This window comes from Entelurus aequoreus, linkage group LG12 (genome assembly GCF_033978785.1).
Source record: "Entelurus aequoreus isolate RoL-2023_Sb linkage group LG12, RoL_Eaeq_v1.1, whole genome shotgun sequence".
Taxonomy (NCBI): domain Eukaryota; kingdom Metazoa; phylum Chordata; class Actinopteri; order Syngnathiformes; family Syngnathidae; genus Entelurus; species Entelurus aequoreus.
The window spans coordinates 44,984,449-45,002,139 of record NC_084742.1 but is presented as its reverse complement, the minus strand read 5'-3'; the positions used below and the strand labels follow the sequence as shown (position 1 = coordinate 45,002,139).

Here is a 17,691-nt window from a genome sequence, read left to right as displayed (position 1 = left end):
CTTTCTAGAGGCGGTATAGTACCAAATATGATTAATTAGTATCGCTGTACTATACTAATACCGGTATACCGTACAACCGTAGTCCGTTTATAATTTTCCGTGATCAAAATCAAACCATTGCTTATGTTGACTTAATTCTGTCAGTACATGATAGACGCTAGTAAGGCTTCAAGGAAAAAGATACACAGGAAAGAATGGAGGGAATGTGGAGTTAAAAAGGCTACAGACGTGCCTTTATCACCTCTAGATGAGAAACAAACGCTATTGTATCAAGGCAAACATTGTGTTTACATACGCAGGTCTGTCCTCCAGTATGAGAGCGGTGGTGGAAAGAGGTTCAAAGTCCAGGTTTTTCCTCACGTTCTGCCTGGGAGACATCACATTGCCGGTCCCAGCTCTGCTTGCCTTCGTTTCATATTCCTGACAACGCAATACACACGGTTTGTCACAGATCAACTTAGAGTTTTCGTTGCTAATGAACACAATCACTTTCAGATATGTCGACAGGTTTGTGGTAAAGACACCTATACACGCTTCATTTTCCAGCTGCTGTCTAATTACCTCTCCAACATCTTGAGTGTCGATCCGCCCTTCACAATGTAACAAGAGCAACACAGTGGCAACTGACTGCACAAATAAGATTTTCTAAGCTAATAATGCATTGTCTTAGACTTAGAGTGAAGTCAAGAGCTAGTGTAAATAGGTCAAATGTAATTTGATCACACATGTCAACTTAATTATGCAGGCTGACAGTGGCCAGTAATCGCCATAGGGTGCTGCTATATACTGAGCACTAAAGGTGGGGGAAATAATACATTTTTAGATGCATCGCAATTCGGACATGGTTTATAAAATCGATTAGTAACAGTCAATAATCGATTCATTAATTGAAAATAAAGTAATGCAGACAGTTCTCAAATTTGACTGACTGCAGCGAGCCACCTCACCGAGAGATCCGACCAGCTCCTTTATTTTAGGGCACTTAGAGTACAGGCCAAACGTTTGGACACACCTTCTCATTCAATGAGTTTTCTTTTTTTTCCATGACTATTTACATTGTAGATTGTCACTGAAGGCATCACAACTATGAATGAACACATGTGGAGTTATGTACTTAACAAAAAAAGGTGAAATAACTGAAAACATATTTTGTATTCTAGTTTCTTCAAAATAGCCACACTATGCTCGGATTACTTTTTCGCAAACTCTTGGCATTCTCTCGATGAGCTTCAAGAGGTAGTCACCTTGAAATGGTTTTCACTTCACAGGTGTGCTTGAAGCTCATCGAGAGAATGCCAAGAATGTGCAAAGCCGTTATCAGAGCAAAGGTGGCTATTTTGAAGATACTAGAACATAAAACATGTTTTCAGTTATTTCACCTTTTTTTTTGTTAAGTACATAACTCCACATGTGTTCATTCATAGTTTTGATGCCTTCAGTGAAAATCAACAATGTAAATAGCCATGAAAATTAAAAAAAACGCATTGAATCTGGAGAAGGTGTGTCCAAACTTTTGGCCTGTATTAGTTTTGCACACATGTCCACGAATTTAATAAATGTAAGTCAACCGTTTGTTGGTTCAAATGCAGCGTTTTCAAAAGTTGCAAGGGATAAAGGCTTATTTAGTGAAACAATTTTTTTTAAACTGCATCAATACTATTAAAGATTAATCAATAATAAATTTTTAATCGAATCGTGAGGTGGCCAAAGATTCCCACCTCTACTGAGCACGCATGCTCACCATCTATAGTCACTCCTACCAATGACGGGTTTCATTTGCCAGGACGGATGGATAATAAAGCTAATTGGATTGCTGATTTTTCCCCCACTTTAAGAGGACTGACCAAAGTACAAATATGAGAGGTGCAACAACAAAAACAAATCCTGATTTAATGGGAGTCATTAAAGCATCATAAAGTACTTATCATGAAGCTACGGCCACTGACAAGATTAACACAAAGTAAATATGTGCAGTAAAATTCACACATGCACTGTGAGGCTGTACTTTGCAGAGCGATTGTGCTAAACATGCCATTTGATCAATTCTCATGTTTGTCATACACTTTAAGTAAGGAAATTGTTCATCACAGTATTAATTAAAAGCATCCGCAAAAGTTAATAACAAAAATGCTCTAATAATGCATCTACTTATTTAGCTGAACCACAGAGGATGGTGCCTTAAGTTGAAGCAAAGGGTGGCTGGAGAGAGGAAACCTGTGAAAGATCACATTAAGTGAAATGTTCACTAAATAGTGTTTTAATAAGCAAGTATATTGCACACAGCAGCAACAGAGCCAATGTAAGTAAGGTCTCATCAAGCATTAATTGTGCTGATAAGTTTATTGTAAAAAGTACCAAAAATGTTTGCACTTTGACAGAATAGCCTTTGAAACACTCAATGGTAAAAAAAAAAAAAGAAAAAAAGGTTGAGCTAAAATAAACTTATCTCATGTGGGTATTCAAACGTATTTCTTAAAATGAAACGTGTTGTTCATTTTACCCAACTTAAACATTTTTACTTCTTTAGGATTTTTAGCAGAGAAGCTGACGAGATACAACAAAGGTTTTGCTGTGCATCTATCTTAGTGATGCGCTGCTCCCTGTGCCACGCAGCACGCAGCACAGTTCCCTTTGGAACCCCGAGGGTATTTTATGTGACGTGGGAGCCATCCTTCTGCCTGCGTTCCAAGTGCGCTAACTGGCAATGCCTTCTGGTCCTGACACACAAGGCGGGAAATGCGGGGTCAAAAGGCAAACGTCCCGGTATGCACAATGCTAACTCACCATGAACGCTGCCGTCCCCTCACACAAGGACAGTCCTCGAGGGGGAAGGGGTGTTTCTTTATTAACCCCCTAGCTGAACGTCATTGCTGGTCCTAAGGGGGGGGCTTACTCCTGGCAACAGCACCCGCAGAACGAGGAGGAGGATGCAGGGACGGTCAAGCTGCTTCCAGAGGGACACACCCCACCTCGGAGCAAACGCAGCAGCATTGTAGACCCCTCGGTTTGTTCCTCCTTTCCACCATCCCTCTCAGAAGGGAGATGCTAACCCGAGCTGCTCTGCATCAGATCTGGAGCAAGTGCAGAGTGTGTGTGCGCGGCATGTGTTATTAGCTCTGGGCTCTGCTGCGCCTTCATAGCCATTCTAATCGATCCCAGAGCAAGATATCACGTTTCAGGCCTAATCCAGTCAGTAGCTGTTAAAGTAAACAGACCACATGTGTTCTGTGTGTGCCGCTATATTACAGTGACACAGACATAGTCAACATGCTACTAAAATTGGGACAAAAGGTAGACATTGAAACCGCTTGATCACAACGCTAAAAGGTTGTTGAAGTGCAAACAGGCTCACGCAGGTTTTCCGACCCCACCTTCAAATCAGCCGGAAGACAAAAGGCTTGAAATACGAGCTTGGTTAAACAACTCCTGGCTAGGATATGATGTTACAACCGTGGATCAGGTGCACTCGGGATGTGAGGCACATGCGTGGAGTCGAAATTCGGTCCTTCACAAAAATGCTGAGAGGGGAGGGTCATTTATTTAAAAGAGGTCTTGTAACGAACCATTTGTTGGCTGGCTGTCGTTGGCCAGGGGACACTCTGGAGCAGACCTGGGCAAAATACAGCCACATGCAGCCCATGAAGATTTCCCATCCCGTTTTACATAATTTTTTTTAAGACCTTTAACATCAAAAATGTAGCCGCCATTATGATGTGCAGTGCTGTTTTTAAATTACCGTAAGTCTCGAACTATAGAAAGTATTTCAATCTGCGCTTTTGAGTGTTATACGAGTTATTGGGGTAATCTATGTTACAGCAGCTCAGACAAGGAACAAACCAGAGTGGGCGGGGTTTGTTTTCAGAGCAGCCAGCCCGAAACGTGTGTGTCTGGAACTGATGCGGAAGCACATTTTTACAACAAATGCCTGCATAAAAGGTATAATATATCATATTGTAGGTGTTTATTACCCTTTGCATTGATATGTTGCTGTTTGTTAAATTTGTGTTGTGTTTTGCTTGATTGTAAAACATGTCTATCGAGAAGCTGGTCTGAGAAGTAAAAGAGAAGCGATGTTCATATCTTGTTAATATTCAGTGTTTTATTGTTCATAGTTAATATTGTAAATCCTACCTTCTTTATTTAATGTACATTTTGGGTGTCCCATTCAGTAGACTGTAAAATTCCATTCCGTTTTTTTGAGGTGGTCTGTCATGACTTTTTTAGAATTCTATCGGATATTGTGACTTTTGGTATTAGTGTTCCTGAAAAAAAGGGACCCAAACACACATACTGTACAGCAGATTTTTACATCTAAATGTGTATATATAATTTATACACACATACACATTGGCCCCCCAGACACATTTTTTCTCTCAATGTCAATTTCTCTCGAATCAAAATATTTGTCTAGCTCTGCTCTCGAGGCAGCAAGTTGTAGGTTTACTTACCAGTTGACAGTTTAACAAAAGGCTTTCGAAGACTATGTCATATGCCTATTGTCACTAGTGGTTTAGTAATTATGTTATTTAACAACACATCAAAGTCCCACTTGCCTTACATGACAACTAAAGTTATCTCTTATGAGGAGCCATAACAGTCATTTATTGCATCTGTGTGAGGTACAATGATAAGCTTGTGAACATGATTATGTATTGACTAAAGTACCCTGCCTTAGACTAAATAACAGTAATAACAAATGCTGCAACACTACCTTCTGTATTCTTTTAGGGTCCTTGATGGGAGCCTCGCGGGGTGGCACCTTTCCAAACAGCTTCCATCCGGCATCCCGCTGCTCTGCTGAATGACTGTCCTTCACTTTCCTGGCAAACAGGCTCCTGAAACCGAAAGGGAAGCGGAATAAACATATTTCTATGGTACAGTATGTCAGATTCTAAATTCAGGCCGCTCCTGCTTTCATGCATAGATCAGCTGTCACACAACTACCTGGCAAAATGGTCACACAATAACTAATTAGGCTAACGTGTCATCCGACCTCCTCGTGTTTGCTTGACAAATCAAAACTCTTTTACGCATAATAAAAAAACTGAAAAGATTTACAAGCTGGAGGTTTTGGTTTCCTTGTATGAGTCGCTCTAACATGTTGGTCATTTATTAGCACTTCATCACAACAACATGTCACGGGAATAACAGCATCATTCTTTTTTCCATTTTGTGGATTCCAAATCGCACAAAACACTAGCAAGAGGTAGCTAACAATGTAACTATTGGAAGTCATCTATTCCACCTATAGTGCCCTCTAAAGAAATTCAGAAACCACCAACATTACTATTTTTACATGCTGTGACCTGCATATTAACCAAGTATTAACTTTGTCATTGTAAGAGCAAATGCTGAAAAACTACTTTTAGTAACATGGCACCTTGATCATCGGGGTAACGTAGCTACTACTGCAGCTGTTGCCATACTGAACTACTGCTGCTGCATCGCCTCTGAGTTGGTAAAAGTTTGTGCTAGATTATAAATCATGCCTCTCACCTGGATAGAAGGTTGTGGCTATAAGCCGAGAAGTTGCTCAAGTTTAAAATTCAATATAGACCCGAAGACATTGCTAGGAAGATGCAATAAAATACTAATTTGCTTCTACCTTTTTTCTTTTTACCCGAGGAGTGAGAATTATGCTGAACAAGTCCTGTGCTGAACGATTTAAACATCCCATCAGTCGGCATCCCACCGAGAGCGGAAATTGAAAATTCAGTGATTGTTTTATTATGTTTGTATTACTTGTTTAGCACTTAGCACTATTGCTGCATGATGCATAGTGTTTCACTAGAGCTGGATCTGCTCAGCTACTCAGCTTCTGAAATTTGTAGCTCATCCTCTGTATATTCAGGTTAAAAAATATAAGGTTCTGGATCATCGTTTGTCCCAAAGTAGTCGTTGTCTCATGAAGTCTTTAATGATTACCATCAGTTGTTGGAAATGGCAAACAGATGCGCTCTGTGAAATCAATGCGCTACCAAAATGTTCCGGCAATGCTTAAAATGACCGAGATATGGTTAATATTACATGATATTATTGGATGTGCCTGTACCTGTATATATATATATATATATATATATATATATATATATATATATATATATATATATATATATATATATATATATATATAAAATGTAATTATAGCATGTATATAAAACAAAGGTTTTTGAACGTTTTTAGATGGCTTTGTAGGCGGAATAGATCGATGTTGTATTTAGCTTTCTTATGGATCAAGTGCGACCAATTTACTAAAATAGGTTGTGCGACTAAAAAAAAAAGTAGCACTCGTGCGAATATGGATTTCAAACCTTTCATTTCCATTTGTTTTTATTTGTATTTCACTAATTTATTTAGGTGTTATTCATGTTGCTACACAATGCTATTCTATAGAATTGTGTATGTCATGCCACTGTGACAGTTTTGTTTAATTTCAGATACATTTTCAACTTAAATTAATACATCCGTTATTATAACCGTATTATACAAACACCAAAATAATTAAATACATTAAAAAAAAGAAAAGAATATAAGACATAAAAAGAAATACAGTATGTAATTTTAAAGGGGCTCAGCTTTTTGCAACTTGCTCTTAGTTACATTTTTCCAAACAAAAATACAACAGGAACACCACCAGCTAGCTTTTGATACCATTAGTGGTTTAAAGGCCTACTGAAAGCCACTACTAGCGACCACGCAGTCTGATAGTTTATATATCAACGATGAAATCTTAACATTGCAACACATGCCAATACGGCCGGGTTAACTTATAAAGTGCAATTTTAAATTTCCCGCTAAACTTCCGGTTCGAAACGCCTCTGAGGGTTGACGTATGCGCGTGACGTCAATCATTGAAACGGAAGTATTCAGACACCATTGAAGTCAATACGAAATAGCTCTGTTTTCATCTCATTATTCCACAGTATTCTGGACATCTGTGTTGGTGAATCTTTTGCAATTTGTTCATTGCATTATGGAGAAAGAAGCTGAGCAAGCAAAGAAGAAAGTTGTCGGTGCGAAGTGTCTATTTTGCGAGGGAAGTCAGCAACAACACGTACACAGCCGGCGCTTCTTTGTTTACATTCCCGAAAGATGCAGTCAAGATGGAAGAACTCGGACAACAGAGACTCTTACCAGGAGGACTTTGATTTGGATACACAGTTGCGATAACGTGAGTACACAGCTGCGCTTCCAAACATTTGATCGCTTGCTATAACTAGCTCGAGCTAGTAGCTAGGAGCTAGGAGCTAGCATTAGGATTAATTTGTGGCATATTAAATATAAGCCTGGTTGTGTTGTGGCTAATAGAGTATACATATGTCTTGTGTTTATTTATTGTTGTAGTCATTCCCAGCTGAATATCAGGTCCCACCCGCGCGCTTCCAAACATTTGATTGCTTGCCCGTACTTGCGTGTCATGTACGTAACTTTGATTAAATATATAAGCTTTATGAACCTTGGGTTAGGTGAACGGTTGTTTGGGCTGAGTGAGTGTGTGTGTTATGTAGGTGTTTGAATTGTATTGGCGGGTTATATATACGGGATCCTGTCCATATTACCCGCTCGAGCTATAACTAGCTCGAGCTAGTAGCTAGTAGCTAGGAGCTAGGAGCTAGCATAACAAACACCTAGGTGTTTTTATGCGGGATTAATTTGTGGCATATTAAATATAAGCCTGGTTGTGTTGTGGCTAATAGAGTATATATATGTCTTGTGTTTATTTACTGTTGTAGTCATTTCCAGCTGAATATCAGGTCACCCCCGCCTCTCACAGCATCTTCCACTCCCCACTAGTCCTTCACTTGCACTTTCCTCATTTAAAAATATTTCATCCTCGCTCAAATCAATGGGGAAATCGTCGCTTTCTCGGTCCGAATCTCTCTCACTTCATGCGGCCATCATTGTAAACAATAGGGAACTTTGCGTATATGTTCAATTGACTACGTAACGCTACTTCCGGTAGGGGCAAGTCTTTTTTTATCAGATACCAAAAGTTGCGATCTTTATCGTCGTTGTTCTATACCAGGGGTCGGCAACCTTTACCACTCAAAGAGCCATTTTGGCAGGTTTCACAAATTAAAGAAAATAATGCGAGCCACGAAAAATTAAAAACACCGCATACAAAGCTTAAATGCTTTGTGCTATGTTAACCAGGGGTCTCAGACACACGCACTGGCACGCACTATAATGTGGAAATTTGATGTTAGTGCGGCCCGCGAGTTTTGAATGAATGGCGCTGGATAGCGTCCGTCATACTTGCCAACCCTCTCATTTTTCCCAGGAGACTACCGGATATCAGGGCGTGGTGGCACTGCTTTTGGCGCCCTCTTCAGTCTGCCCAAACAGTGTACCTGCTCGACCACATGTACAATGCAGTTTCGGCTTGCTCACGTAAGTGACAGCAAGGCGTACTAGCTCAGCAGCCACACAGCTTACACTGACGGTACCAATACCCAGAATCCCATGCAACCCTAACTCTTCCGCGCAACCAACGCACGGAGAGGGGGGGGGGGGGGGGTGTTGATGTGTGGGGGGATTTGGTGGTAGCGGGGGTGTATAATGTAGACCGGAAGAGTTAGGGCTGCATGGGATTCTGGGTATTGGGTGTGTTGTGTTTATGTTGTGTTACGGTGGGATGTTCTCCAGAAATGTGTTTTTCATTCTTTTTTGGTGTGGGTTCACAGTGTGGCGCATATTTGTAACATAACAATGTTAAAGTTGTTTGATACGGCTACCGTCAGTGTAAGCTGTGTGGCTGATGAGTAAGTATGCTTTGCTGTCTCCTATGTGTGCAAGCAAAAGCTACATTCAACATGTGGCCGGACTGGCACACTGTTTGTAAATGCTATAGAGGACAATTATTTGCAGTGCAATTAGGGCACTTCCTTTATATAGTAATTAGAGTGTAAATATGATTATATTTCCCCTGGGAGTTATCTATGAGAGGCACTGAGATCCACAAGTCTCCTGGGAAAATCGGGGGGGTCGGCAAGTATGTAGCTGAGCCGCATCAGAGTGGTCAAAGAGCCGCATGCGGCTCCGGAGCCGCGGGTTGCCGACCCCTGTTCTATACTAAATCCTTTCAGCAAAAATATGGCAATATCGCGAAATGATCAAGTATGACACATAGAATAGATCTGCTATCCCCGTTTAAATAAAAACATTTCATTTCAGTAGGCTTTTAACAGAATATCATTTTTTAAGTGTAAATATTCTTCACAATTACTAATAAAATAAAAATTGCTCATTGGTCTGAGGAATTTGTTTGGCGTTCATGCTTGCCCCTCACCCATGTCTCGTACACACGGACATACACGACATGCGTGCACATACACAAAAACAGTCCAAGAGAAGCAACTAACAATTTGCAGTCATGTTGTTGTTATGATAGAATATATTCAATGATTGCTATCATTAGCGAGCAACACACAGAGCAAATGCACGTGCACATGTTATGTACGGGCATAGTTATGTCATAACGTGCTAAAAGCTATAAGTAGTAAGGATAAAATGAAAATACATTGGAAAGTTATCGCCCTCTGGCCATGCACGTAAAGGCTACAAACAGCCTCTTTTTGTGGGGTCCCACTGAATTTGACCATTTGTGGGTCTTGGGGACTCACTCCATTGAAAACCTTTCATCACTGGTCATTCTGCCATGTGTATAATTGCATGTGATGTGATGTCAGTCATGAGAGGTGACTGTTTAGTACATGTGTGTACAGCATGACGTAGTATGACTTGACTACAAAAAGCTGTGGGACTGGGATATTTAATTGAGGGTTGCATTAGGCCAGGGTTAGGCCATATTTGGACCAAAAATACCAAAATAAATCTGTCTGGAGCTGCAGAAAATTAAAAGCCTTATATAATGAAGGCAACACATGATATAAGTGTCTACATTAGCAATATTAGCCTACTATCAAAATGACTGTGTCGCAGGCTAACGCAAATCTCCGTTGGCATAAAAGTTGAAATGTAATATTTACTCTACACATTTTTGCAACATTGGAAAACATTAGTAAAACAGAGGTTTCTCAGAGGGTGCGATAACTCCTGGAACTTACTGGCTTAGGATGGTCAAACGTATAGATGTGTGCGTTCAAGTTATAGGAAACGGCAGGCTGTCTTCTTCTAATGGATTCATTACAATCTTTGCAAACGTTTGCTGTTGTCTGGAACAACATGGCACCCAAACTATCAGAAACGCAGCCAGATAATGTCATGAGACATGCAAATATAAATTAAATACACAGAGGACATAAGTAAAGGAAATGAAATATACCTACAAACAAGGCATAATGATGCAATATGTACACACAGCTAGCCTAAATAGCATGTTAGCATCAAGTAGCTTGCAGTCATGCACTGACCAAATATTCCTGATTAGCACTCCACACAAGTCAATAACATCAATAAAGCTCACCTTTGTGCATTCACGCACAGCATAAAAAGTTAAGTGGACAAAGTGAGACAAAGAAGGAGTGGCATAAAACACATCTTTCTGTGGCAGCTTCGGACAAAGTTGCACATGCAAACAAACTACGGTGAGTTCATTGACCGCCGAAATTAGTAGGACAAAGCGGCGCTCGCCAAATACGCTCATCAGTAAAGCATGTTTAATATAAACAGTGGGATTTCTAACGATTAGGAAGGTTTGTGTCATGTTCGTTCTCCTACAGAAACCGTATTAAAACAAAAAATATATATTTTTCCCCATCGTTTTCCATTTTCATACATTTTTTAAAAATCTTCAGGGAGCCACGAGGGCGGCGCTAAAGAGCCGCATGCGGCTCTAGAACCGCGGGTTGCCGACCCCCACATTAGGCTTTATGATAGCACTGTTTATATGTATGAGTGCAAACGGGTGTTGTTTATACATCAATATTTATAAATTATTTTTTACTACATTTAACTGTTTGCAAACATTTTTACATTCTTTTTTTTAATAATATACATGTTATGGTGTACCCCGCCTTCTGCCCGAATGCAGCTGAGATAGTCTCCAGCACCCCCCGCGACCCCAAAAGGGACAAGCCGTAGAAATGGATGGATGGATATTTCTTAGTTATTAAAAGGGTTTATTACATGTTAGAAACGTTGCAGTTAAACAAAACAAATTTAAACCGTTCCTTACTCAGTGGCCTAGTGGTTAGAGTGTCCGCTCTGAGATCGGTAGGTTGTGAGTTCAAACCCCGGCTGAGTCATACCAAAGACTATAAAAATGGGACCCATTGCCTCCCTGCTTGGCACTCAGCATCAAGGGTTGGAATTGGGGGTTAAATCACCAAAAATGATTCCCGGGCGCGGCCACCGCTGCTGCCCACTGCTCCCCTCACCTCCCAGGGGGTGAACAAGGGGATGGATCAAATGCGGAGGACAAATTTCACCACACCTAGTGTGTGAATGACAATCATTGGTACTTTAACTTGGATTATAGGTTTAAGTATTGTTTAGGCCCAATCTCAGAATGACAAATATAACTGTATAGTCACAGTAAGGATGTTCTAAAAAAAAAAATTAAAAAAATACAAAAAATGTAATATATCGGCATAAAGGTGAAATATAAAGATAAACAGAAAAGTTTGTAAAAACCATTCAATCCTACCCTATACCCCAGAAGGGATACAATAATAAATGACAAAACTTTACACTCTTCAAGTCCATTGCACAGCCTTATCTTTAAAGTCAACATGTGCATATTAGCAACACAGCTGTAAGTAACTAGGAGGGGTGAATGCATTTCTCTTCACTTCAACTGGTAATGGCATGAAACAGCAGAAGGAGAGGAGCAAAGTGTAGGAGTAAAAAAACACACCAGCCTTTAACACATGTCAGAACTCTTCTACTGTGACATTGTGTGCTTTAATGTAAATGTAGACAAAGACGCAGCAAGTTTGCGTTGAGGATGAATGGTTGACTACTCAAGTGATACAGGAGAAAAATCCTGTGTTGGAACTGATTTGTGCCCATCAACAAGCCGGGACAGGAAGAGTAAGAGGTTATCAAAGACATCTAGATGCTGCCACACTAAGTCAGAGGACACACAAACAATGATGTGTGTTTTCAAACCAAGTCCCAGCTTAATCAACCGCCGATTAAATAACATTTTCCATTTAAGAAAAAACAAAACACGCTGGGCAAGACATAATCCACTAACTTTTCTTCCTACCTGTCAATGAAGAAAAGAAGCGATGAAGCCGCCATGATGCTCGAATGCAAACTTAGAAAGGAAGCAAAGGACTGAGCAATCCCTCAGTCAGGTACATATTCCCATAGTGTGCCGGGAGAGAACACAGCTCCTCACTGGCTCCACCCTCTGCAGGGACAAGTCTACTCGGAGGGTTGGAGAAGTCTGAAGTGCAAAAAGGAATGTGTAACTTTGCCATGTGAGCAAGTGATAACAGCACATTGTGTACAAGTGTGTGAGCGTGGATACAAAATTCACATGTGTTGGCTTAATAACGTTATGGATACCCCACCTTCTGCATTTGGACAGAAAGGGACATGCAGAAGATTTTAGAACCTAACCGAACATTTTAACCTCAAACTGTTCAACTGTCAATCAAATCAGTCAAGCATGCACGTGTGAAAGGATTACAGTAATGCGGCGAGTGCACTCACTGCAATGGGGTTAATGCATGATCGGGCTGCTGAATCATGTAGTCAAATGCATGCAAACCAAGCCTATATATTAGGTGTCCATAGAGCAGGTCGTTTCCCAGCTTATTTTGATTGGCACTGCATTTTCTAAAAATAAAATAATTTCAATAATAGTTATATATATTACTATACAGTACAACCACTTCATTTGTCGCCTATAACACACAGCTAAGGGGTTTTATTTGGGGAACCTTATAGCAATAAACCCTTTCATTATCATTAATAGCATGACAAAATGATCAAGTAGTCTAATGCAGGGGTGTCCAAAGTGCTTCCCCGTGGCCATTTGTATTTTTTGGCACAGAGCTCGTTTTCTTTTTTGGCCTTCGACATATTGTAAAGATAAAAGTAGTACTATAAAAATAATACTACAAAATTATAACTGAAGATTTTAAAGTGTATAACATATTTAACATGAAAATAATAAACATTTACAAAATGTTAATTATAGTCTATGCAATCTTAAATAGCATTACTTTAAAGTTGCATTGGCTGTCTTTTGCAACTAAAGATATATATATATATATATATATATATATTTTTTTTTTTTTAAATAAGGGCTTCAGTTTGGACACCTCCCTATTCACAGACAGATCACACGCTTTGCGTGAAGATGAGCATGTAAAAGTCCTTCATTTGAAATTTTACCACAAACGTGTTTCTAGCCCTTTCCTGCTCTGTCACTGATAAGAACATAATGGCAAATTTCCCTAAACATTCTCACTGTCCCCGGTCTCGCGCAGCATTAGTGCTGGTCTTGTAAGGCAGAAGTACACTGTAAAAACTTGTGCATAGGTATAGTTCATCCATCCATCCATCTTCTTCCGCTTATCCGAGGTCGGGTCGCAGGGGCAGCAGCCTAAGCAGGGAAGCCCAGACTTCCCTCTCTCCAGCCACTTTTTCCAGCTCTTCCCAGGGGATCCCGAGGCGTTCCCAGGCCAGCCGGGAGACATAGTCTTCCCAACGTGTCCTGGGTCTTCCCTGTAGCCTCCTACTGGTCGGACGTGCCCTAAACACCTCCCTAGGGAGGCGTTCGGGTGGCATCCTGACCAGATGCCCGAACCACCTCATCTGGCTCCTCTCGATGTGGGGGAGCAGCGGCTTTACTTTGAGTTCCTCCCGGATGACAGAGCTTCTCACCCTCTCTCTAAGGGAGAGCCCCGCCACCCGGCGGAGGAAATTCGATTCGGCCGCTTGTACCCGTGATCTTGTCCTTTCGGTCATAACCCAAAGCTCATGACCATAGGTGAGGATGGGAACGTAGATTGACCGGTAAATTGAGAGCTCAGCTCCTTCTTTACCACAACGGATCGATACATCTATACTACGTATAGTTCATTAAATCCAATTTTGTAAACTGGTTTTTGTATCGCAAATTAAGTTGATTTATGTGTTGTTACTATTTGTTTTATATAGTCAAAATATGTTTTTTGTAACAATTTTTTTGTTCTTTTAAACAATACTTTTACAACACAAAATTGCTTTTTTTCCCCCATCTCTGCATAAATAGATTTTATCCAAATCAATTGTATTGCTTAAAAATGTGTCCAGCCTTGGAACAAGAGCTTGTGGCGTCATTGACTCATTACGTAGAGGAAGACAAAAAGAAACACACACGGCGCCATGTTTGAACACACAAACCTCGACGGAGCATCCCTGTGTCGAGGAAAACTGACTATAAAAGATTTGTCCTCTTAAATATTCAATTCATACGGTCTGTTTTACAAAACCCAAAATCAATGAAGTTGGCACGTTGTGTAAATCGTAAATAAAAACAGAATACAATGTTTTGCAAATCTTTTTCAACCTATATTCAATTGAATAGACTGCATAGACACGATACTTCACGTTCGAACTGGAAAACGTTATATATTGCCAATATTAGCTAATTTGGAATGTGATGCCTGCAACATTTTTCAAAAAAGCTGGCACAAGTGGCAAAAAAGACTGAGAAAGTTGAGGAATGCTCATTCAAAACACTTATTTGGAACATCCCACAGGTGAACAGGTTAATTGGGAACAGGTGGGTGCCATGGTTGGGTATAAAAAGCCTCCGTGAAATGCTCAGTCATTCACAAAAAAGGATGGGGCGAGGGTCACCATTTTGTGAACAATGCCTGAGCAAATTGTTTAACAACAACATTTCTCAACGAGCTATTGAAAGGAATTTAGGAATTTCAACATCTACGGTCCTTAAAATCATGAAAAGGTTCAGAGAATCTGGAGAAATCACTGCACGTAAGCAGCAAGGCTGAAAACCAACATTGAATGCCCGTGACCTTCTATCCCTCAGGCGGTACTGCATCAAAAACTGAAATCAGTGTGTAAAGGATATCACCACATGGGCTAAGGAACACTTCAGAAAACCACTGGCAGTAACTACAGTTAGTTGCTACATCTGAAAGTGCAAGTTAAAACCATTATCAACAACACCCAGAAACGCCGCCGGCTTCGCTGGGCCCGAGCTCATCTAAGATGGACTGATGTGGTCTGACGAGTCCACATTTCAAATTGGTTTTGGAAACTGTGGACGTTGTGTCCTCCGGAACAAAGAGGAAAAGAACCACCCGGACTGTTATAGGTGCCAAGTTCAAAAGCCAGCATCTGTTATGGTATGGGTGTATATAGGTTGTCCATCCAAGCAACTTTATCATGGACACCCCTGGTATTTTCAGCAAGACAATGCAAAGCCACGTGTTACAACAGCGTGGCTTCATAGTAAAAGAGTGCGGGTACTAGACTGGCCTGCCTGTAGTCCAGACCTGTTTCCCATTGAAAATGTGTGGCACATTATGAAGCCTAAAATACCACAACGGAGACCCAACTTAAGCTGTACATCAAGCAAGAATGGGAAATAATTGCGCCTAAAAAGCTTCAAAATTGGTCTCCTCAGTTCCCAAACTTTTACTGAATGTTGTTAAAAGGAAAGGCCATGTAACACAGTGGTAAAAATGCCCCTGTGCCATCTTTTGCTGCCATTAAATTCTAAGTTTATGATTATTTGCAAAAATAAAATTATGTTTCTCAGTTCGAACATTAAATATCTTGTCTTTGCAGTCTATTCAATTGAATATAAGTTGAAAAGGATTTGCAAATCAATGTATTCTGTTTTTATTTACGAATTACACAACGTGCCAACTTCACTGGTTTTACCCATCAAACTATGTTCATCTTTATTTTTAGTTTGCCAGTTTGTCGAGTCACCAGCTTACATACAGGCTGGCGCTAGCTTGCTTTACTGGCTCCAGGCTAGATTAAGGACATAGTTTGAGTCAGTTTCATTATACAGTACGACGTTAGCTCGATGTACATGTACTTAATTTATCACATATATTAGACAGGCAGAGAGTGAGGAAGTGAAGTGAATTATATTTATATAGCTCTTTTCTCTAGTGACTCAAAAGCGCTTTACATAGTGAAACCCAATATCCATGTTACATTTAAACCAGTGTGGGTGGCACTGGGAGCAGGTGGGTAAAGTGTCTTACCCAAGGACACAACAGCAGTGACTAGAATGGCGGCAGCGGGGATCGAACCTGCAACCCTCAAGTTGCTGGCACAGCCGCTCTACCAACCGAGCTATACCGCCCTGATTGGTTTGTCAAATCTTTGAAGCTAAATACGTTTACTGTGCACTCAAAAACAAGCTTGTCATCTTTACATTTCATTGTCTGTATGCTTTTAGCATAGATCTATTTTATTTTGTTATTAGAACCATATCAACTAAATAACAGTTATTTTTTACATAAATTCCATTTGTATGTTTTAGATCAATGGAGAGCTTTGTCATCAACACTTTGCAGCTGACAGACCAGCTGGTAGAAAGATTTAAAGGTAAGAAGTATACATTACTTTAATATTTTATTGTAAGTTGTTTTTTTTTTTTTAATTATTTTTGTTTGTTACAGATCAACAAACATCTTTGTCATCAACACTTTACAGCTGACAGACATAGAAAGATTCAGAAGGTAAGAAATATATATATGTATATATATATATATATATATATATATATATATATATATATATATATATATATATATATATATATATATATATATATATATATATATATATATATATATATATATATATATATATATACATATATATATACTGAAAAAAGTTAAGTCATTTTTTGCTTAACATTCTTGTGATTTTTCAGATCAACGGCCAGCTTTGTCATCAACACTGAGTGGCAGCTGACAGACCTTGTAGAAAGATTTAAAGCCCAAATAAAGAACTTTCAGGATTGTTTGGTTTTGCCGGCGCCAGTGGACCAAAGCGGTAGTGTTTTGCCAGAAAAAGACCACATTTCCCATGAGGACTAGCGCATATAGCCTCATACTGACATGAATCCCGCTGTAATTTTGGCACAAATATTATGTCTGTAGTGGCTATGCTGATGTTAAATAGCAGACACTATCAAGAAATGATCTTGGATTGCGCTACAAACATGACACTACTACCAAGAATGTATCGGGGCGGATGCATGTCCGAAGCAAAGAAAGACTGGCAGGAGATTTTTTTTGGAAGGAAGTAGTAATGAAACTATCACGCTGGTTCTATTTATTGCTTCCACGCACATTTTTGATAGCTAACATTAGCATTAGCATTTTGATTTGAACATCAAAAATCACTTACTAGCCCAGCAGGAACAGAGCCAAGGTAGCATCGGTCTTAAATTTATTTATTTATTTAAATTTATTGTCTTTGAAATCACGCTGGCGAGTGAAAGCCGGGTCAATGTTGATCCTGACTGTCCTTTTATCCGGGTAAACTCCGTTGTTCTTTTTTTGTTTTCTCAGACAAAACTTTTTGTTTATTTGGTTGTTTGTTTTGGTTTGATAGCATCAATAGCACATAGCTTGCCAAAGATTGTAATAAATCTATTAAAAGAAGACAGCCTTAACTTGGACACACACATCTATACCTTTTGCCATTAATAGCCAGTAATTTCCAGGAGTTATCTCACCTTCTGAGTAGCCTCTGATTTACTAATGGTTTCTAATGTTGTAAAAATGTGTA

At 39.7% G+C, this 17,691-nt stretch overlaps 1 protein-coding gene and 1 long non-coding RNA gene across 5 annotated transcripts in view; one reads left to right on the top strand and one right to left on the bottom strand.

Moving 5' to 3' along the window:
* The window catches only part of tbc1d14 (TBC1 domain family, member 14), a 44,460-nt gene that overhangs the window by 15,554 nt on the left and 11,215 nt on the right, over positions 1-17,691 (bottom strand). For 2 of the 4 annotated variants that reach the window (XM_062066080.1, XM_062066079.1), the window contains exons 3-4: positions 4,712-4,835; positions 296-420 (exon numbers count right to left, since the gene is read on the bottom strand). In XM_062066080.1, the coding sequence (XP_061922064.1) occupies positions 296-420; positions 4,712-4,835 (249 nt within the window). Of the gene's footprint in view, positions 1-295; positions 421-2,784; positions 3,074-4,711; positions 4,836-12,172; positions 12,328-17,691 lie in introns of those variants that run through there. The other 2 variants (XM_062066081.1, XM_062066082.1) reach the window with 2 other exon arrangements.
* Positions 4,684-17,610, top strand: LOC133662255 (uncharacterized). Its single transcript, XR_009828082.1, has 4 exons — positions 4,684-4,874; positions 16,433-16,497; positions 16,572-16,631; positions 16,829-17,610. It is a non-coding gene; the product is annotated as an uncharacterized LOC133662255 (long non-coding RNA).